The following is a 23,850-nucleotide window of genomic DNA, read 5'->3' on the forward strand; positions in this document are numbered from 1 at the left end:
AAACGAATTATTCAGTTCAACTACAGTGTGACGTGTAAAAGTAAAGAGCGATAAAAACAATATTGTAAAGTTATTTTTTTGTACTAGAAAAAAGATAGAGAAAGAAAACCACAATTTTCATTGTGAATACGCAAAGTCAATAAGTTATGCGTTAAATAGAAATTCTGTCTGTAATGGTTCACTGATTGAAAGACGAAAGAAACAGAAAGCTAAAATTAACCAGAGGCATATCCAAGCTTATCACGTGCTAAAAGCCGCACATCGTGACGATAAGACAATGGCGCCAGCTCTGTCAGACGTTCTACCTGGCTTCAGTCGCCCCAGGTCTGATATTCGTTTATCCGATACGGACTCTCTGACACCTGCCAGAAAGGGAGAAGGCCGACTTGTCAGATTTGGTGGGTGCGTCAAGAAACGAATGGAAATGTGGTGCCAGAAGCTGCTGTTGACGACATTCTTCATGGCAGTTTGCTTGTCCTTCGTCGACGCCAAGAAAAAGGACGTCTCAAGTAAGTAGATGCTCGCACTTCTCCTGTCATATCCGCAGGAGGTTCTCAGGTTCTTTGCTTTTTTCAGATTTTCCTACAGAAAGGAAACACTGCGTAAGCAGACGCCTAGGATTTTGAAGCTGCCGTTGTAGAACGATCTTGGACTTATCTGAAGCTAATGTTTAGATTTATGTTGTTTTAGCTGTTGTTTACCAGATTAATCTAAACGAGTTTGACGCCTGTATTCCTCTTGTTCTGTCCGTGGAGTACTCTTGGATTCTTCGTCAATCCACTATAAAGTAGGTTGAGGTCTGGAAATCTGCTATTGCGACAAAAAATGAACATAAATTTCTTACCAGGTGAAGCTAAAGGAGTTGGGATTTTGTTATTACAACTGTAGGATATTTTAGAGCTGTAATCTTGTAATTCTTATGTAATTGGATGTCTGGAACCCTGTTGTTGCTCTTGAACTTTTTACCAGATTCATTTGAAGTAAGCTGATGCATGGAATGTTGTTGTCGTAGCTGTAGAGTGTTGATGGAAACTTTACCAAATGAAATTTCCTCATACCATCTGTTCCAAGGTGCAACTACATCTTAGCCAGGTTTTCCCACCCAGTTGCTCGTTCGTCGGACTGTTCGAAAGTAACCACATAACCTTAATAGATTTGAGCTTTCGTGTGTTCGGTGCAAAAATACTATTCTTAAGAAGTCGTACATCTGTTCAGCATCAATAAACCATAATTTTCTTATCACTCTTCACTTCATGTCTATGAATAGCTACTTGCATGAAGAGAAAACATGCTGAACTTGGAAACTTCAGAGTTAAGACTCTCACTCTACCCTTGCACCTTTCTTTTCTTCTTCAGTCTTTAAAACTCACTCAGACGGCTTCTCAAGCAGTTTTATGGTGACCCATCGTCGCTCACACCAGTCTTCCAAGGTCTCTTGCAAATTTCTATGCATAGCTTTTGGGCAGATGATCACGGGAGCTTGTGTCAACGGCGCTTGACATTTGCTGGTGCAAATCCATCTAAACTCTGATATGACTTATGTCACGTATATATCATGGGTATGTTAATTAATGTATGAAAATTATTTCAAGTTAATGAGTGCCCTACTAAGCATCTCAAGCTTTAAGAACTGTCATTCAACAAAGAGGGGAGAGAGAAAGAAAGAGAGAGGTGATTTACTGCACATGACAGATGCTTATGGCTGGTACTGCGGTCTGGTGGTTAACACCCTAGAAAATTAAGCTCGTAGTCCCCAATCTTCTTAACATAATACCCTCATTTAGGGAAAGATTTTAGTCAAGATTTACGTTTAAAGTTTCATGATGTTGGATCAGTTTTAAAACTGCTCTTTTCCTCTGGGACAACCTATTTAAACAACTGTTATTAGATGGATTAGTTTTTTTTCCGGATGAAAGCCTTATCTAAAATACCAATAGAATGGCGAGTCTGGTACCCAAGATGATTTCATGCAAAAACGCAAAGAGGTCTGTTCCATTCTATATACCCTCTCCTGAATATCATTTTCAAGACACTTCGTAACTTTATTCTAAATCCTCCCACCCTTTACCAATAGGCTTCTGGAAGGCCTCATGGAAAAACAAGGTCAGTTAACAAAGCAGCAGAAGAAATGATATGGATATCGTCATAAACCGTAGCAGGGACAATGTGAATTTAACTTAAAGGTGAACTGGAAAAGAATAGCTCGTCTATACATTTGTTCTTGTTAGCGCTTTCTCTATTTCATTTAGACTTGATCTGGCACATCATAACTAATTCCAAAATCAGAACCGACATTATGAATGCTAATAACCGTTACAAACGATGATGTATTTCACTTAGTGGATGACCTCGACGAGGTATTCCCTCACCTCGAAGAGGTGAAGCTATTAAACAGATGTTGCCTCTCTCTCTCTCTCTCTCTCTAGTATTTATCCGAAGTCTTTCTTGCTTCATACATATGATGAACTACAAGACAAGATCAGACTCTTTCCAGAGCTGTGTTGATCAGCTGGAACAGAAATGAAAGAAAATATTTGCCCGGTTTAACGACTGCAAAGCGAGTAAACAGGCAGCTGTAATTGATGGTCCGAAAGGCCACTAATTGCTTGTTACTGTGCATCTGTGGTTGATGTAGTTCCGGTTCTGGTTACCTGTTATTAAGGAAACAGAGCTTGGTAGAAGAATAGCAATTCATCCCATTGCCTTTCGCAGATCCTTGGAAATAAGTTTTTCGCACCATGAAGGGCCTATGCTGGCTTTATTATTATTATTATTATTATTATTATTATTATTATTATTATTATTATTATTATTATTATTATCAAGGAATAAATCCACATTCATTTTGTCTTCGGGGTATATTGAAATATATCTAATAAGCTATATAAATCATGTTCGGCTCATGGGAACTGAACTGGTTCATAAAAACCTTGAATATATTTTGAATGCATATAAGCAGAGAAAATTATTAAGGGTCTTATTCTTCATTCTAATTTTCATGACCTTCAGAGAAGTGGGAAATAACATTATTACTATCATTTATCACAAAGTGATAAGAATAATATATCAAACGGGTCAATGTATTCATACATAAATAGCAGTAATGACAAAAGTCACAAGTGTCGTTACCCATCTTGCAAGGGACAGCATGGGATGTCGTCTCTTGTGCTGCCCAAAAATCCGAATAAATTACTGATTCACACACTTAAAAAGAAAATATCGTTATCGAATCTTAAAATCGACATTAACAGACTAGTGTGAACGGCAATGGGTTACAGTGATGTCCCCTAAGCCAACACTTATAATGACTTTCCTCACGGCGGCCTCTAGAGACTAATACCGAAACTTGGGAATGGCTCTAAAAATCTAGTGCCGGCGACAATGGTTCAAAGGAACGCTCGGCAAGTCAGTGAGTAATTAATTTAATGTGATGACGTGCACATTATTTATACTCTGCACTGTAAGAGGCTCTGCAAGTTCTCATACAAAAGCCTAAGGCAGTCATAAAATATTAAATGGGCCCCAACCCACTCATTTCTCTTCTGCTGTGATTCAGTTTCTCACTTTTGGTTTCTTTATTTCTAGACTGGTGTCGTTATTTCACTCTGACCGGCAACCGACTCATTCTATCCCAGTCAGTCAACAGCTGGCGGATTTAGCGAACTTCAGTATGAACAGTGAGATGGTGCAGACCTTTACGATTTTTTCCTGTGATGATAAAATTATCATGTATCATCCACACATAACTCCTTTGCCCTTTGCGTATTTTGTTTGTGTTGGTATCTGACCTTTGACCATACTCGCCATTCCAGTGACTCTCATTCCTGCCATTCTTCGTTTCACATGCGTTACTAGGTCGATTTGGTAACCACCTTCCAGTTTTGTCTGCAAATTACGGCCTGTGCTGGAACTCTGACCCGGAGCTAAGAGGTCTTCCTCTGGTTTCTTTGATGAATAGGGTACTCAAGAGAGTTAATCACTTCGCTCAGTTTACATCGCCTACTTTCAAGGCTTTTGAAATTTAATTTGCAGTTGCGACAGAATTGGGTAACTTGTTACTGAAGCTGAGCGCTTAGAAGTCTTTTGAACATTGCTTTTGCAACCGTGTTCTATTTCTTGTACTTCTCTGAAGGCGTTGATCAAAACATTTATGAATTTATGGTGTGTAAGATAACCCTGATAAATCACACGTACTATCTTCAGTTATCAGACGTGACAAAATATTTTCATGAGTTCGCTAAAATCGATAAATTTTGAAGAATTCCATCTTCGAAATCCGCGTAGTCTGAAAAACTACAAACAAATGAGTCAAATTAATGAAACGCATTTGAAGAGAAGAGATGGGCTGGAATAGCCATGGGAGACAGGAATAAAGGAAAGAACTAAAGATTGATTATAAATTACCGATTTTTTTTTACTGAGACCTAGGCGAGCATATCGGCCTAAAACAAGCTCGATCCTCCAAGAAAAAATGAGTTAATGGCCTCTTCTCCTTAGGTAGAAAAAGCCCCCACCTTGAAAAAAATGGCAAATTAGAACATTCAGAAAACTTATGGGAATGCATATAAAATATTATATAAAATGGGTAATCTAATCGGTTGGCGCGCGGGTTTAAGAATTCCACACACTTATTTTTCACGATCCTAGAAGGCTTTAAATATCGCCTTCTCCACACCTGGTTGACAATTAATATATAAACATAATTTTTAAAGTAATTTAACCAAACCGTTCTACGCAAAACAAAATAAAAGACAGAAGAAGCGCGGCTGACGATAAAATGGGAACAAAAAATACCCTCTAGGTGGTCTCAGTGGGGATAAGATTAAATTTTACATGAGACGTACTGATTTCCTATCCATTTGTTTAGTAAATCAATTAGTCTTTAGCAAGCACATCTATGTTATCAATAATGAATTAGTTAATTAGTCAAACAGCTTTCTTTCACTTAGTGGACCGCAGGAGCAAGATGTGAGCATCAGTGAGCTACAAGGAGTGTCGACAAGACAAAAGAACTAGTGAGTTGCATCTATTTTAAAAGCTCTAAATTACTCAATTATTGTCGACCTCAGACACCTTCCTCTCGGCTAGTACTCTAACAACCATCCAAGCAGGAAAGTTTTGATAGCGCGCTCCCGTAATGCAGAGAGTCCTTATCACTCTCCATATCAGATGAAGCCATGTTCATCTCACGAAGGAAACGTTTTTCTCCATTAACGCACCTGTGACGGAGATAGAATCTTTTTCACTCTAATTTTATTCAGTCATCTCACATTCTCGCCTTTGACATAGAAAGGGACGTCTACACAAATATCTTCACGTGTTTTACATTAACAGATTGTAATTTCAGGTTTGATGTTCATCGTTTCCGTTATTAAATAATTATAATTCATTAACAACTAGATGGCAAAGGTTAATAGTTTTCTCTCTCTCTCTCTCTCTCCCTCCCTCCCTCCACACACACACATACACATATAAGATGGATGCTGTGAAAGATTTCTGCACTGGTATTTATTTATAAATCGTCTAGCAGTGATTGTTGTCTTGTTTTTTTCTGAAACAGCCCTTTTCAGATTAGCTGTTAATGAATGGCTCCATCGAGCATTAAAGATTATGGTATACACACAGTTTGGTATTCTCAGCAGGATCGAATGCATGTGTCCTTCTTCCAGATTAACTTCCATAACACTGAGGACTTCAGTGTTAAAATTTAGGCAACGATCTGTGGATCCAGAAATTGGCTCAGTTCATAATTCCTTGCAAGTGTTGAGGAATAAAATAAAATTCTTCACGTTTGACAACATGCACTGCAAGCAATGTGAAATTCATAGCTTTTTATGCTGGTTCTTCTCAATGTAGATTTGGCTGAGATTTTTTTACTTTATCACATTTAAGCATTTAGCCTTTTATGAGTTTTTTTTTTACTTGACAATTCCATCGTTTTTCGTTTCCTATGAGCAGTATTTTGTTTCTCTTGACATTCATCTTCTCTCTGGGAATTTTATTATAAAAGTATAACATTTCACTTTCATTTAAGTTCTCTCTCTTTGATTCAACAGAATCTATTGTTTATCATCTCCTTATGGGAATTGCTATTTTTATTCAATTCACTGGTTATACACTTTCTGATTTTCCATTCCTGTAAGGTAGTAATTTTTCTGCATTAATTTTTCATTCTTTCTTCTCTCCTCTGTCTTATTTCATTCCACTTGGCATTTTTCCTCTCTATTGTCCCCTCTTGTATTGCAAACTTCTATTATATACCCCGCGATGCCAGAGTAGAAAATTTGGTGCTATTCTTTTCATTTCTTCCATAAATGATCGTTTTCCTTTCATCGGCACGTCATCGTTTGTTTCCGTTCATTGAAAATCCAAGCAATCACGATTTTCTATTAGCGCTCGAACAATTTGTTCCGGGAAATCAACAATCATACGTTACCAAATTTCCTCTACAGAAATGGAAAGACGATTTCTGAAAGCGCGTCTGCGCGAAGTGATATTCTTGCGCAATGCCGCGCATTGTATGTTCCGTTGATTGAGTTTGTTTCCTTCCCCTGATAAGCTTGGGATATCTCCTGCTTCCGATTCCCTTGACTTTTATAATCATCCAACCTCTAGGAGGCAAGTCGCCGCCTTCCGAGGGCTGTTCATTTTCCTCTTCTCTTCGGGTCTTGGGGTAAATAAGGGCACTGGGTTGTTCGTCTTGTTGACCAGATAAAGAAATACCCAGTCACTCGAACTAGTTTATGTTATCAGCGACCACAGAGTATTTCTAATATATATTTTTGGACTGTTTTCATGGGATTTGTTAATCACTTTATTTGTCAGTATCTAAGAGTCTTAACAAGAACCAATGGAATTTAAAATGTTCGACTGGCCGATCTCGCGCCGGTCCCCTTCTCCTTAATTCGCTTTGCAAAGGTAAAACTGCGTTTACTGGTTCTAAATAAGTGGCAAGACTTGGTGTTACCTTAGACTCCAAGCCTTTTTTGTCATACTACTTAAAAAATATATAATTTAACACTGCAAGAAAACCAGATAGTGATCATAGGGTTTACTATATCTGCAGAGATGATGACGATAATGCCACATGGTTCAAATCTCCTGTTCTGCCATTGCTGGAGCACCGTTCTCCTCAGGGCCTGCCTGTCAGCAGCTTCCCGGGTTATTAATCTTTCAGTCAAGATTGCTTGAAGTGGTTGTTTCCTTTCCCTAACCAGTGAAGCTCACTTATAAGCCAAAGACTTTTATGTTTCCCCACGTTGTGACTGTTAGTTTCATTTGAATAACAATAACACACATCTGTACACGCAGAAAACACATAAAAGATCTGTTCTTATGGGTATAGATAAGTTAGACTGGCGAGTCAAGAGCTTTTGCTGGGAAAACTAGAGTAAAACGCACATTAAGACCATAGGCTGTTAAGAACGACGTTGGAACCTGACACAGTTGTATCTAATCTCACTTACAACCTTCAAAATGCTCCCCCCATGTTGCGACAGCGACCAAATGTAAAACGGGCACTGGGAATCACCCATCATCTTTCACAATGAGAGGAATGATTTGTTACTCGAGAAAGATGGGATTGCATTGCATTGTTTCGCAGAAATGAAGGTTTAACGACGGCCTAGAACACATTATTTTTTACCATTTGTTTCGCAAGTGCCACTTTACAGTTGCTATAATTACAAAGGAATTCGTTTTTTCTTTTGTTCCCTTCGCAAGACCGCGTGCGCTTTACGTGCACTGAGACTAAAGCAAGCGAAATATTTAAGTAACCTTGAGATCACTATTTTATTTGCAGGTTACTTACACTACTGCTACTGCGTTTGTGCTATTACAACTTCTATTTACAGTAATCATCGCAGCTAGCTCGAATCAAGCGAGTAATTTTAGATAATTCAGAGAGGATTATTTCTCTCACGTGCTGCGTAGCTACTACAGTACTACTACTACAACTCTCGGGGGGCCTGTCACAACACATACACAAACATACAAAGCCTATTTATTTGTTTGTTTGCACGCACGATAAACATATAAGGTACCGTGCTTGGACGCCCGCCGGTGATACTAAAACTTCAAAGCACTAAAATCCCAACACAACTCTCAAAAATAAAAAAATGTGTCAGGACTTCCCAGAGTAAATCTCTCTTCATTCCTGAAACGAAATATGAGGGAAGGGAGGAGGAGGAAGCATGTCTCTTTCAAGCGCCGAAAGCCTGAGGATGAGAATTCAAGACCCGCGAAAGTAGAACGAACTTCTCATTTGTTCACACGTTGTTGCGGAGTTGGTGATTAAGGCAGCCTTTCACAGGAGATGTGTACTTGTCACTGGAAATAGGCCCCGAAGTTGGAAGGGTGTTTGTCTTGAGATAAGGAGAATGATGAGAACTACTATTACCGCTACTACCATAACTGCTGCTACTATTACTGTGACCGCTCCAGCTTCATTATGATATTATGTTGGTTCTTTCGATATTATATACTACTAACATAGCTTCTGTTGGTTATGTAGGTCTCATCACGACCCGAAAAGTACACATTTACTTGTACCACTACTATTACTATAATGATCTGATCTAAGTATGACTTGTGAAATTATTTATCAATGCTACCACCATCATCAGCACCACCACTATCACCAACGCTATGCTACTAATGCTACTGCTGCTGCTGCTACTACTGCTACTACTACTACTACTACTACTACTACTACTATCATCCCCATTCTGGTTAATTTTCAGGTCTCCTTGTGATCATAAAAATATAAACTTATTATACTGCCACCGCTGCAACAACTACATCTACTACTAAACCTTCTCGAGCCTAAATGTGTTAAAATGAAATACTGTCAGTACCGTAGGTCTTCAGGCCTCAGTGCTAGCCGCAATCTAGGCATTTATTTACATTTGTTAGGCATCATCAGCCAAGTGGCTCCCAGAAGCAAATGATGCTGAGAAGAAATCACTGAGCACCACTATGCCAGTTATGTAAATACAGGTGCTCTCTTGGGGAATGAGGTCTCGGGGTCACTACCTTTAGCCAACAATGGAAAAGGAGCTTTGTTATTTTTTCTCTTGTGGTGGCTGCCGTTTTCTGAGGGCCTTGAATCCTACTCTTCTCGTGACTTTTGCTTTACTTTGTCTGACTTATGTTGGTGTTTTTGTCTTTGCAGATTTATTTCATAGCTGAATTCTGTCAATTTATTTTGAATGTTCTTGTTATTCTCTCTCATTTCTAAATTTTGATTCATGGGCCCTCTACTGCGTTGATGCTTGCTTTGCAAATTAATGAGCTTTTTTAGTTTTCGTCATATGAATTTTTACCAGCAATAATAATAATATTAACCTATGGCGTCTAGTCAGTGTGCATGAACTCGTCATTACATTTTAAAGAGAACACATTCTTGGGAGTAACATTGCTTCTATATCTATTGTTTTTGTCCCATTCTTGTTCGGGATCTAAATATTGTACCCATAAACAAAGATATCCTCTGCCATTTTCCTTGATAGCATTCAGTCAAATCCCTTACATCTGATCATCAGCTGACTACGGCGAAACCATAGTCTTGGTAATGCCAGTTAGGGGAATCAGTAATTATCATTAACTGACTTATCTCATACAACAGAAGATCGCTTTATTCTTGGATTTGGAGTAAGCAGCCTGTTTACATCAGCAAGAATGATTTTGTTTGAAAATTGTTTTACGATTTTACAAAGCAAAAATAGTTTATAACTCATATGCATTTAACTTAAACTTTCCTTTAAAGGGCAGACTGTAGAGAAAGATAAGATAGAAGTCACTGCTTCACTCATTCTCTAAGCACTGAATCTAGGCGATTAATTAACTGACTGATTGATAAAATTTTATATGGTATCACAAAGGGATGGGTGACACACGTTTGTAAGACTTTCTTAACATCAAAGCTAACTTCTAAACTTTGGCGGGAATTTTATCTGCAACATGTTAATGTACTGAATCAACAGTAATTGTGTGGCTAATTAAACTCGGTTAACTGGCGGCATAACTAAATGGTAACATGCGATTAATAAAAATCCTACACATCAAAGCCCTTTCGTAAACTTTCTAAAATATCTCAACAGCGGCATGTCGTCTTCTCACATTCACTGTGACACACTTCCATCTTGAGAATGAATCCAGAGCTACCTTGCTATTACGCTTTTAAATTCCTAATGATTATGAAGGTATACGTGCCTATGTTCATGATTCATGCTACAGTGCTGTTCACCCATTACTATTAACTATTTGCTCTAGCCATATTCGATTTGCTTATATATCCTTTCTGTTTCGAGTAAAATCTTCTTTGCAGGGCAACTGTCTTTTAATAATAATAATAATAATAATATAATAATAATAATAATATAATAATAATAATAATAACACACACAATAATATTCTGAAAGGAATCTAAAACATCTGAAAACTAGATGCTGAAGTAACTCCAGGAATCATGCAGAAAGTGTGCTACTAGAAACAGCGCACATAGTGAGAAAAGTGATGGACTCCTAAGGAGGCAGGATGCAACCCGGAAACCCACACCATAAAAACCGCCCAGTCGAATAGGATGACTGATAGACCAAAAAAAAAAAAAAAAATAATAATAATCTTTCTGATGTGATCCCACCCCTACAAGATAGCAGATTCATTGATGAATGAACAGAGTAAACAATCTGGCTCTTCATCCTGCACTTTTAGTCCGGAACACTTCAAGCCGGACGCAGCAACAGGTGGTGGTCGGTGGACCACCTGTCCAACCTTGAGCCAGATCCCTAATTGTGGTCAAACTGTTGTAAGGTGGCCGGAGTGATGGTGGGTGTCGGTGGCTGAGAACGGTGGATCTCAGTTTGTTTGGATCTTGCTCATTACCTCCGTCTGTGAGGCTGAACGGAGCTTATGTATTCACCCGTGTCTTCGACTGTTAGAATGCTTGCATATCCACAAGATAATTATCTAAAAAAAAAAAAATGATCAACGAACCTTAATATAATAAAGTGAAGATATGGCTATGACTCACGGAATTGTTTTCTTGATGTAAAGATACATCCGGATAAAATAATACTGCAGTGGGAACAACAGTATGGATAAAGACATGGTTTTTATCACGTTTATTAAATGGAAGTTTTATGCGGAAGAAATAGCTGCGGAAAGAAAAGGCCTTAAGAAATCTGCAGTCAATCACTCCTATTTCCAAATGGTTTTTTCTGTTAATTGCCTTCTCTCTCTCTCTCTCTCTCTCTCTCTCTCTCTCTCTCTTTCATTTTGTGCCTGCTTTCAGTCTTCAGTGAGAGAAACTGTTCACTGGTCCTTCAGGGCAATTCTTCATATATAGCAGTAAATTCGAGAAAATCACCAAAGGGGTGCATGCAGGCCCTTATAGATGCATGTGCATTTACTTATACAGTATCTCACTGCCCAGGGTCAACAAAAGCACTTTTTTTTTTTTTAAGGAAAACGACTTAAATCACTTCCACCCTCACCGGGTCTGACTCAGGACACTTGCGAGTCGCAAGTGAGGAGCAGCTGGAATCAACTGACCTCACATTATTTATACAAACACTATTAGGCTATAGCTGGCAAGGTGGTTATTTCTTACCGCGTAAACCATATCATGGCAAGTTTTAAGCTAAGTCATGCAAGACACCGGCCGAAAACTGTTACAGTATTTGCACATTTTAACTCGATGGAACCGATCATTTTAACGGCGGAGTAATAACGGAACACTGCATAACCGTCAGTTGTAAAATCATTCATTACGAAATATCTGGCCTGACTGACCGTTGTCTGCGACTTCACACATCATTATTTTCCGTTTTTACAACTCAGAATTTGCAAATATTCATAATGATTTACTCCTAATGGTCATTAACTTGTAGAACACGTCTAAAATGCGTTGGTTTTCGAAGCTAAACTTTGAAGGAAATGCTGCTGGTTAGCCAGAGAGAGACAACTGTTTGCTTGCCACAGAGCGTTCTTAACCCTGACTGCAACCACCACAACTGTGTAACTGTCAAGTACCTAATTAACTGCCTAGATCAAAAGAGGCACAGTGGATTTTCGTCGACAGGGGTCAAGCCTGGGTCAACTAGTTGGGTAGGAATGCAATAAAATGGAATATAAAATTTAGGCCAAAGGTCAGGCTCTGGGACCTGTGAAGTCATTCAGTACTGAAAGGGAAATTGAACTTAAAAGTTTTCAAATGTGTAACAGTAGGAAAACCTCGCAGATGCACCATGAATTAATTGTTAGGAGAGGGTGGAAAGTAAGATGGGAGAAAGAGAATATGAACCGAGGTACAGTAAAAGGAACTGCAGCTAGAGACCGAAGGGACGCTGCAAAGAACCTAAAGTGATGCCTATACTGCAGAGCCCCGAGTGAAGTACACTGACGGCGCTATCCTCCTACGGGACCTAGTTTGGTAGGGGAGTATGCTACCGTTCACTCTACGAAGCCCTGATATACGTCTACCATTTTAATCGGTGGTCTAATGCGTTTCTTAATAGTTTTCTTAATATTTTTTTATGAGATTATAAAATGACGCTGTTGGCTTTTCGGGCCTCAGTGTGATCTATTGCCGTTAGCCCTAGCCTCCTGAGGTACGTTGCTCTCTATTTTTGTTTCAAATTAGCGCAGGAAATTTCATGGCCACAACTCTTCCTAATTACGAGTGTCTACGATTACAAGCACTGTTGCCCCAGCCTCCACCTTTGCAGTTTCAGTCTAATTCCTACCAAGTTCAATCTTTCTTTAATGCTTTTTACAGATTTTTCTTACAATAGTAACTATTTAATTTTTTCTTGACCGCAGAGCTTTATTTTTTGTATGGAGAGAGGAGCTAAAGTCACGGTTCCAAACCTTATTCACTCCAGAGAGTTATCAGACTGTCGACGCGTGCCCCTGATAATCAGTCTTTGATAACAAAATGATCGTAAACTGATGCTTATTCACCATAAAATAATTTTATAACTTCAATTAAGTAGTTAATTAACTGACATAAATTCATTTGTCAATAATAACATCATCAGGAAAACTGAAATTACTTCATAAAGTACTGCTTACCCTTAGTGCGTCCCTGGCCTCGTCTAACGCACATATATACAATTTATTTTCCCCTTTTAGCTCCACGTATATTTCACGAAGTTTGTACAATATTCGATATTTTGACTCGTTTTGTTCTTCAAGACGCCGATGTAAGAATACGCAAACTGGAACCACGTTGCAGTCGAGTAGGTAGCTAGCTGGTTGCTTTCTCTCCGGGTAATTTTTGTGTTTAACGCAATTACGCGAGTGGAAACTTTTATTGCATTATCATGACCTCACACTCCGACGCCAGATCTCTCCGTCTTTTTTCTCTTTCTTGCAAGCTCGAACTGACTTTCGTCCGTTCTCTTCTCAGAAGTCTCGTGTTTCCAGATCTCTCTGTGTTTCTCACCAGAGAGAGATCTGGCATTTCCACGAAATTTAGGATTCTCTCTCTCTCTCTGCTATTAATTGCAACTGATTTCTGTTTTTCTGTTTTATTCTTTTCTCAGAAATTTTATAACTCCCAATATATCAGTATATACAGAACTCCCCTCCTCCCTCCCCCTCCCTCCCTCTCTCTCTCTCTCTCTCTCTCTCTCTCTCTCTCTCTCTGTGCTATTAATTGCAATTGATTCTGTTTTATTCTTTTCTAAATTTTATAACTCCCAATATATCAATATATACAGAACTCCCTCTCTCCTCTCTCTCTCTCTCTCTCTCTCTCTCTCTCTCTCTCTCTCTCTCGCTCTCTCTCTCTCTGCTGTTAATTGCAATTGATTTCTGTTTTATTCTTTTCTAGAAATTTTATAACTCCCAATATATCAGTATATACAGAACTCCCCTCCCTCTCTCTCTCTCTCCTCTCTCTCTATTAATTGCAGTTGATTTCTGTTTTATTCTTTTCTAGAAATTTTATAACTCCCAATATATCAGTATATACAGAACTCCCCTCCCTCTCTCTCTCTCTCTCTCTCTCTCTGCTATTAATTGCAATTGATTTCTGTTTTATTCTTTTCTAGAAATTTTATAACTCCCAATATATCAGTATATACAGAACTCCCCTCCCCCTCTCTCTCTCTCTCTCTCTCTCTCTCTCTCTCTCTCTCTCTCTCTGCTATTAATTGCAATTGATTTCTGTTTTATTCTTTTCTAGAAATTTTATAACTCCCAATATATCAATATATACAGAGTTCCCCACCCTGCCACTCTCTCTCTCTCTCTCTCTCTCTCTCTCTCTCTCTCTCTCTCTCTCCCCTTCTAGTTCTCTCTCTTCCCTTCTAGTTCTCTCTGTTTTAAATAAGTGCTTCTGATTTCAGCATTTCAAAAGAAATCAGTATTGACCAACAAAATCATCCGTAACTAGATAAAACTAGATAAAAATCACGGTGAGCATCTACACGCCAACGTCTAAAATCAAATGAAATAAAAACAAAAATCCTGGACCTGACTATACACTGGATCTATTTCATAATTGAGTCTAATTTTCCTTTGCTCATGGCCCGCCCTTTCCAAAAATTCCACTGAGATGCATTCATAATATTTTGAGATATTTCGTGAATAGCTGAGAAATACAAACATAAGTATGCATTTATAAACTTCGTCCAGCTAAGTCGGAGGAGGTAACCCGTGCAATTTCCAAGAGTCAATGCGCATTCCTAAAATGCGCATTAAATAACAAACATGACAAGAAAAGGAATTCATAAAACTGAAATTACATTAGCCATAAGATAAAAACGTAATAGGGAGCCTCAAATCAGATAAGACATAAAAAAGCAATCATGATCTCCAAATCGCATAAGAAACCTAACATACTGTACACAAAGAATTCATGATCACATGAAAACCATAAAAATCGCAGTCCTGAACACGAAATTATGTTCAGGATTGCTTTTTGGATATATTACTTAATATTAAAACGAAATTCTGAACTCCCAAGTAACTGGGAAGCATAAAAAACCGGATCCTGAATACCGCGTCAAATAAGAAACGAAACTAATATCGCAACCCTGAACTCGAAAAGAAACTATCAAAAGTGTAACGCATTGCCAAAGGAATGTTCCCACAAGCAGAGTCATATTATAAGAAATCTTTGCTCAAAGTTACAAGAAATTTCCGGGCAGGCATCACGCAGGTATCAGCATCCAGGCATCACTCGAGTAAAGACGTCCATTAGCGAAGATGTAAAAATTACTGGTTTCAACTGTCCGCCTTTTAAATCGTTCATCGACTGAGGTTCTTGAAGGTGTTTTTATAAGACTTTCTTTATAACGCGTTGGAAACTTCTATCATAAATGGTTTAGCATATGTCTGTAAACTGTATAACTGCTTTTCTGGTTGCTGTACATTCTCTCTCTCTCTCTCTCTCTCTCTCTCTCTCTCTCTCTCTCTCTCCCTCTCTCCTCACATACACACACACATGAAAATATAATATATATATATATATATATAAAATATATATATATATATATATATGTGTGTGTATATATATATATATATATATATATATATATATATATATATATATATATACATACATACACACTTGCATATTTATGTCTATAAATAGATATATATGTATAAATATAACTGTATACATATATATATATATACCTATATATATTCATGTAACAATACATTTCTTTTTTCCTAGGTGCATGTATTTTCGTCTCTGTGAAGTCGATAGCGTCCCGTTTTTAATTACCACGAAAACGATCTTTCCTATTGACAGCTTATCTCTAAACAATTCTAATTTCATGTCTTTCAGTTTCTTTCTCAAGCACTGACCAACATCATGCTAGCTTCGTTCCCACTTGCTCTCCAGTCAAGAAGATCTAGTTTGAGTGCATACAACTCTGACTCTCTCTCTCTCTCTCTCTCTACTCTCTCTCTCAGGCTCTCTCTCTCTCTCTCTCTCTCTCTGTTTAGAGAGTTTTTTGTATTACTGTAATGGCTGCTAAGCAACAATGCAACTGTCTCTCTCTCTCTCTCTCTCTCTCTCTCTCTCTCTCTCTCTCTCTCTCTCTCTCTCTCTCTCTCTGTTTAGAGTTTTTATATCACTGTAATGGTTGATAAGCGATGTACTGCATTCTCTCTCTCTCTCTTTATCAGTTTAGAGTTTTTATATCGCTGTAATGGCTGCTAAGCAATGTACTGCAACTCACTCTCTCTCTCCCTCTCTCTCTTTATCGGTTTATAGTTTTTATATTATTGCAATGGTTGCTCAGCGATGTGCTGCAGCTCTCTCTCTCTCCCTCTACCAGTTTAGAGGTTTTATGCCACTGTACTGGTTTCTAAGTGATATTATTGTATTCTCGCTCTCTCTCTCTCTCTCTCTCTCTCTCTCTCTCTCCCTCTCTCTCTCCTCTCTCTCTATATATAATATATATATATATATATATATATATATATATATATATATATATACATACATATATATGAGTTAGAGTTTTTTATATCACTGTATTATGCTAAGCGTCTGTTGTGCTCTCTCTCTCTCTCTCTCTCTCTCTCTCTCTCTCTCTCTCTCTCTCTCTCTCTCTCTCTCTCTTTTTTTCTGGAAGTATTTGCAGGTTCTACATCCTGGTGATACCCTAAACAATCACAGCTTTCTCTCTTAAGCTGAGCGTTTTCTATTCTTACTAATCGTTTTTTTCTCATGCCGTAATTGGCACCCACGTCGTCCAGAATTCTTACTTTCCAATTATATCCTCCATTTCCGACCATTTCAATCTTTCCGTTTTCAGCGCCATTAATTCTATCTCACTCGGACTGGTTTCACTTCATCTTGATTTCAAATCATTTTCAAATTACCTTGGAGGAAGTTAATCGAGTCAGTGGAGGAACTTTCACTTGCAGTTATACGCATGAATAATAACAGTGATTCTAGCTCCGCAAATCATGAATAATGGCGGGACGAATGAGATCAACATTAGTTTTACTGACAAAATGTATCAAAGATTTTAGTGGGGGTCTCGAAAGCCAGCTGGCGTCTCGTAATCAAAAGTAATAAAGACAAATCTCTTTTGGGATTTGAACCGCTTAATCTGCGATTTGCAAGACCAAGGCAATATCCACTATTACAGACTGCAAGTATCGTTAAAAAATGGTCGCATCGTGAAGGGAAAATAAGAGCAGCATTATTAATGCTGCGGTGATGATAACTAGCTTTTACGATAATAATGATAAAACGGGTTACCGTACTGAGGAGGTGTTGCCAGAAGCCCGGTTATCAAACAAGTTATTTAGGAATGTGGTTGCTAGCATCATGTCCCTCTAAACCTGGTAGTGAAAGCGACAGTCTTCTGACTACCAGGCGCATAATTCACTTCTCAGGTCAATGGGGTCGCATTGGATTTTCACCAGAATACCCTCTCCAGGCCGTTCTCGCTCAGGGGTCCAATGTCGGTTGGTTTAGACTTTGGATCGAGCCGATTTTATACCTGCAAAGGCCCTTGCTCTAAGGCTGTCCGCAAGTGTGGTAAGGTGTTGGAGGGGGTAAGAGGCCTTATGTGGAGCTCTGACTCTCCTCCTTAACGGAGACGACCCAGGTGCAATCTGGGTCTCTTAGCAAGGTGGGCGAGGATACTACTAATCACATCACATGTGTGTGTGTGTGTGTGTGTGTCGTAACATGTATACGAGGTCCCTTCGGATATCTCACATAGAGTTTAGACTTAGCAAAGTCCTAGAAGTATTTCATAATTTTCTTTTTTGCTGCCAATTTGTCATTTTTGCGTTTGTCCCATAATATTTCGTTTTTTTTTTTTTACATAGATGGGTATTTAATCCGCTTTTTTTTCAACAGAGTTAATATATCTTCATTAAAATGATAATGATAATTATCATTGATATTACGAAAAAATATTACAATTTGAATATCATGTAGCAGAAAATTTATATTTTTAAATTCCATAATATTTTGAGGATCTGATGTCCCCTGACAGGTACACTCCCGTGGAAGACGGACGGGAGGCGGTGCCCTATGGCTTTCCACGAGATCGGCAACAAGTGTTACTTCTACGGGTACTTTCCCCTGAATTGGTACAGAGCGGCGGGATTTGCGCCCTCCTTCCAGGAGGGCGTGTCCTAGCCAGCATCGAGTCGGTCCAAGAGAATTACTTCATCAAGAAGTGGCTCTCTGTTAACGGTAAATAGAGAGAGAGAGAGAGAGAGAGAGAGAGAGAGAGAGAGAGAGAGAGACTGTAATAGGGAAATAGAAGGCTATTTCTCAAGAAAGAAGTTTTTCATGCGCATATTTTTTAAAGTACATAATAATTTTAATTTTTTTAACGGTGTCATTATCTAAAAGACATTTGTTCATATATTTTTCTTGCTTTTTGCCAGTATTGCTCCTTAGCCACAGAAACGACAATTTGAATGTTAATTATTCATGATTTTTATGTCCCTCAGAGGCACCTCCAGTATTCGTTGTAGTGTCCAAGAACATCTTTGCAAACAAATGAGAGTTATGATGCTGTCACGCAATCATGTTTTCCTACAATTTTTAACAAAATTTTTATCAGTAAATTTTTTCGCTGATGGTGTAAAATTGAAGTCGCTCAAAATTTTAAAGTGACACCATATCAATTTTGGGTTAAATAAAAGGTTATTCGTGGAAATATCGGCAGCAAGATACTAAATAATGCAAAAAAATATGCTTTTTATATGACTGAAGCGGCTTACCCCAAAGACTTGAAGATAACACACATTAATCATTTGTCATTTTGCCACAATCAGTTATCTCGCTGAAAACTGTCATATCATCCTTTATGGCCTTTCAATCATTTTAGCATCTTCTGTTCCCAACATTTCAGGTAACCACAACACCGGGGTATGGATCGGTGGATCTGATAACGGGCACCACGGCCGCTGGGCATGGTTCCCGACAGGTAATTTGTCGTTGTTTTTGTCTTATTACGGCAGGTAGGTCGTCATTCAATTTTAGGCTTCACTGGACTTGAAATTCACGGACTTTCTCAACTGGCTCTGCGCGCCTTTAAGGGTTACTTTCTATTTTAGATTGAGAGCGGTCTTTACGTACACTATCTTAAGAAGTCAGAAAATAAAAGTTACAACTTATTTACGTAAAAAAAAGATACGGGTAACGAATGAAGATAAGAGCACCTTTACTCCAGATCGGTACTGTAACTACATCATCTATCACTGGAGTAAAAGCAATTGACACAGTATTGTCTACCGAAAGCAGTTTAAGCCAAACGCGAACCACAAAACATAATAGCAGCCCTCTTATCTACAACGTCCGAGCGAGCCGATGTAATTCATCATAATCACCTTCATCATTGGAGTGACAAAATCCTACAGAGCATTTTTAGTGTGTTCTACGATTATTTACAACCGGTCGCAAACCGCTCATTACCTCTAGAGTCTAGACCGTCACGAAACGCAAGGCTGACCTTAATGATTACTAATGCTGAGTTTTGTAAAAAATATTAATACATATTTTTTAAGGAAAACTAATGGGATTAGCAACCATTCGTTTTATATATCCCAGTCCTATAGGAAATAAAGGGATCTTCCTCGAAAGTAAGGGAAAACGGAACCAGGAAGTAAATTCCATAGCTCGGCTGAAGACGGAAAGAAGTATTGAAAGTCAAGGTAAAAATCGGTGGTCATAAATTGTTCCCTTTAATAACACGGCATTACGAACCCATCGAGGTGATTCACGGCGGTTATTTATAATGGTGATTTATTATCTTTATCAATCACAGCGTGGGAAACCCTCAGTACTGCGGGAGTTCTCCAGCAGATGTTGTAACAGTGACCCTAATCAGGCAAGTTTGTTTTGTTTGTTCTCTCTTTTGTTACTGGGTGTTGTTTGGAAAGGTTACCAGCTGATTGATCAATGGAACAGACTTATGATACAGAGAGAGAGATAAAAAGTTAAGTATACCTTAGTTTAACCAGAACACTGAGCTGATTAACAGCTCCCCTAGGACTGGCCAGAAGGATTAGATTTATTTTACGTGGCTAAGAACCAGTTGGTTATCTAGCAATGGGACCTACAGGTTACTGTGGAATCCGAACCACATTATAGCGAGAAATGGATTTCTATCACCAGAAATAAATTCCTCTAATTCTTCATTGGCCGGTCGGAGAATCGATTGCGGGGCCAGCAGAGTGCTAGCTGAGAACGGTACCCATCCGTCAAATGAGGAACTGGAGAGAGAGAGAGAGAGAGAGAGAGAGAGAGAGAGAGAGAGAGAGAACTGTTTCTCTGTAACACGAATTTTTTTGGAATGCCGCTGACTGGTTCATCAGTGAAATCGGCTGACGTTACAGAGAGAGAGAGAGAGAGAGAGAGAGAGAGAGAGGAGAGAGAGAGAGAGAGAGAGCTCTTGTTCTACTAAAACTTAAAAGAGGTCTGAAACAGAAGTACGGGATTGCTTTATCGATGGAGCTTTATGACATTCAAAGAGAAAGATGAAATGGATAGGTAAACTCCATTAAGCTGTAAATGAAGATGACTCTATACATCTATCACAGAAATAAAACAGCCAACATCACTTCTGATAAAGCTTGATCACTATATAATAGCGAAAAAATCAGTGGAAGGTGTATTAGTAGACAGGGAATGCTTTCTCATTTAACTGTCCTAGGCGCTTATGTGAATAATTTTATTTTCTGCTTGATACACACACACACATTAATATATATATATATATACATATATATATATATATATATATATATATATATATATATATAATATATATATATATATATATATATATATATATATATATATATATATATATATATATATATATATATATATATATATATATATATCGTGAAAGCGAATACAGGTATTCATACAAGTATCTCTGATAGTTAAAGGAGATAAAAAGCATTTCTTAACACTAGTACACTTTTCACTGAATGTTTCAACTTTATCATATAAAGTGATGTTGGATGTTCCATCTCTATGAAAGTTAAATCTTTTTGCCCAGAATAAAACCATATATGAATGATGCAAGGGAAGCTAAAGGTATTCATTTATAGTAGGTGAAACAAATATGAGCTGATGGCAATAAAGTCGGCAACCGTCACTGAGACCGCAGTCCCCCTTCCCGCCATCCCTGCCTCACTGGCGCCAACACTGCCTCGCTTCCTTCGATCTCAAACTCTAATTTATTGTTTCCGTTTCCTTTCTTCCTAACTACTAACCTTTTCACCTTCCGATAACGAATACCAAGCTGGTGGTAAGTGTTTTTGTGTGACCAGTTTTTGCGTACTTCAGCCACTCACTTTCTCTTGGGAATCCTACCCTGTTGAAGCTTTTCTAGCAGGTTAATGACCTTTCTCCGTATTCATGTCAATAATAACAGAACCAGAAATGTTCTTTATGGTCATCAGAACAAGTATTTATGGAAAAATTCTAAATATTCGTCCACTTAACAGTTTGAGAAACGTGTTAAGTCACAAGCTTAGTGCTAAGCAGCATACTAGTATTTCACACATACTGGAACAATACACGAGTTCCTAATAGTTAATTATAAGTTATGCTGAATTTGATGCCTTTTTATCCAGACCATAATTATTTTATTCGTGCTAAATTCCATTGCAGGCCAACTGATAGACTACAGCAACTGGGGTCCATCTCAGCCCAGCGGAGGCGATCAGCACTGCATGTATATGGTCGGAGGTCTACTGGGCTATCAGTGGGCAGATTTCCACTGTGAATTCGACATGCATTTTCTCTGTGAGGAGGACGTCAATGACATTGAGCCCTGGCGATGATTGGCATAAAAAGTTCGCTAGTACCAGTTTTATATAACAGAATCAACGGAGTGGCCGTGGAAGCTTTTTTGGCTGCGCAAATCTCAGATTATGGGACTGTCAAAGGACCAGACTCTGTGAGAGTACGGAGGCTTGAACTGCATGTTCTGAGGAAACCAAACTGTTCCCGTAGCATGGACTACTAGTTTGATATTGGCAAGTGAAACTAACTGCCATGAAAAAAACAAATGTCCATCACTGCTCTGTGAGAACAGTCCTGTGAGTTTTAAGTGACTGACTTCGTCGACTTACAGTGCAGTGTAATCTGGAGATGAGGACCTATTTTGTAGATGTGAAGTGTATGGAACCAAATAAAAAAAAAAAGCTTAGGAAAGGTAGACTGGATGCAAGTTTAGTCTGGAAAAAGGAATGACCATTTTTTCAGATAAATGGGAAGGTATTCATTCTTCCTAATGTACAGAAAGTTAAACAAGTTGCGTTTACGGCAAATGTATTAGAAATATAGAATGAATAAATCCGTCGACTCTTTAGATAAAAACAGAATAGCAATAACGTCTTAGAACCCTGAACATACGTTGGTAATTTCATCAGTAGTCATTTAGTTAGACTTCTTTTAATTTTGTAGTTTTGTCTTGTCTCTTTGCACAGAAGTTACTGTGTTATACAGAGAACCACCTGATTTTAGGAGGCAGATTATTTAATAACTTATTGTATAACTTATATATTTATATGTATTAAAATCCAAACCGCACCAAAGTTTTATACAGCCAGGATATCACAATTTATCCATTTTTTATGTAATTTGATTTTGTATTTTATTTATTTTGTAATAATTCAGAATAAACATGTCCAATCAACTTTACTTTTTATTTATAGTGAATCGCCACTTCGGTGTTTTATTGAAACAAAAGAACTTTATGGATCATCCATTGCGGCTTTAGGAGGCAAAAGAACTCCTGGTTAACGACGTCCAGAATTTGGACTTGAAATTATTCTTTTCCTTGTAACCACTGTTAATCACTGACTGTCACATTTCTGTTGCAACTGAGTCATAACCCTTCCTTGCTTTTGGGGCTGTCCTTCAAGAATTTGATTTTTTACAACCACATTTGCTTTTCTTCATTATATCTTTGTGGTGTACTTCAAGGATTTCACTCTTTCCCATCACATATTATTGCTTCGCTATTTTCAGAAGGAATCAAGGATTTCTTTTCTTCCATATTGCATCTTCCCTTCCCCATTTTCATTGGTGACTCCTATGGATTTTGTTTCTTACCATCTTACACCTCTACTGCTATGAAAATATTCTTTACAGTCACGAACTTCGTTTTCCTTCTGAACCAACATTGAAGTAGGTCTAAAACAAATGCCTTGGGCACTTGAGAATCCTTTACCTTGGCAAATACCTTTTCACTTCGGTACAAAACTTGCTTTGGTTAACCTGTGGACCAGGATGTTCAAATCTAGAGATAAATCTCCCTCTTTTAAATAGTGCTTTCAAAGTATCTTGATTTTGTTTTTCAAAAATATAATTCTATTTCTGGTTGGATAAGGTAACTGTACAATATAAGTTATTTGAAGTATATTATTTGCTAATCTGAACCACATGAACTGGATATTGAACATCCACATGATAACTGGGTTGAAATAGCAGAACTAATACAATGAAGGGGACTGGTGAGCGTTACAATAATGCCCTTAAGTCAACGAAGTGAGTCAGTTAAATGGAACTTGATTTCTTATGTTACTGTTGTGAGGACGAATTCCTGTGTCCAGCTCTCAATGGATATAAGATTCCAACGCATTCCTGGACCTCAATATGTCATGTCGATTCTTCTTTCTTGATCTCATCTCGGATTGCCTCAGCTAGGATCTTGAATGCCTAGAAAGTGGAAGCAAATTTCATCTTAAGACGTCACAGTATCATCAAAATAATCTTTGAGATGTCAAGCCGTGCGTTCCGTATTCTACTTTAGTTTCTGTAGATATTCTAAAGGCTGAAATATGGCAGTCAATTTAGCAGTAAGATGTCCTGTTTTGATGAATTTTCTA

General features: G+C 38.1%; 2 protein-coding genes across 2 annotated transcripts in view; one reads left to right on the top strand and one right to left on the bottom strand.

Moving 5' to 3' along the window:
• The window catches only part of LOC136845937 (perlucin-like), a 23,130-nt gene extending 433 nt beyond the window's left edge, over positions 1-22,697 (top strand). The window contains 5 exon segments of the mRNA XM_067116461.1: positions 1-509; positions 17,982-18,119; positions 18,122-18,184; positions 18,852-18,926; positions 21,626-22,697. The exon segment at positions 1-509 is cut by the window's left edge and continues 433 nt beyond it. Of these exon segments, the coding sequence (XP_066972562.1) occupies positions 278-509; positions 17,982-18,119; positions 18,122-18,184; positions 18,852-18,926; positions 21,626-21,798 (681 nt within the window). The 5' untranslated portion in view covers positions 1-277 and the 3' untranslated portion in view covers positions 21,799-22,697.
• A 6-nt stretch (positions 22,698-22,703) lies between these two features.
• Positions 22,704-23,850, bottom strand: part of LOC136842905 (kynurenine/alpha-aminoadipate aminotransferase, mitochondrial-like) — a 654,775-nt gene continuing 653,628 nt past the window's right edge. Inside the window, exon 17 of the mRNA XM_067110853.1 lies at positions 22,704-23,680. Within this exon, the coding sequence (XP_066966954.1) occupies positions 23,621-23,680 (60 nt within the window). The 3' untranslated portion in view covers positions 22,704-23,620. The remainder of the gene's footprint in view (positions 23,681-23,850) is intronic.

This window comes from Macrobrachium rosenbergii, chromosome 2 (genome assembly GCF_040412425.1).
Source record: "Macrobrachium rosenbergii isolate ZJJX-2024 chromosome 2, ASM4041242v1, whole genome shotgun sequence".
In the NCBI taxonomy this organism is placed as follows: domain Eukaryota; kingdom Metazoa; phylum Arthropoda; class Malacostraca; order Decapoda; family Palaemonidae; genus Macrobrachium; species Macrobrachium rosenbergii.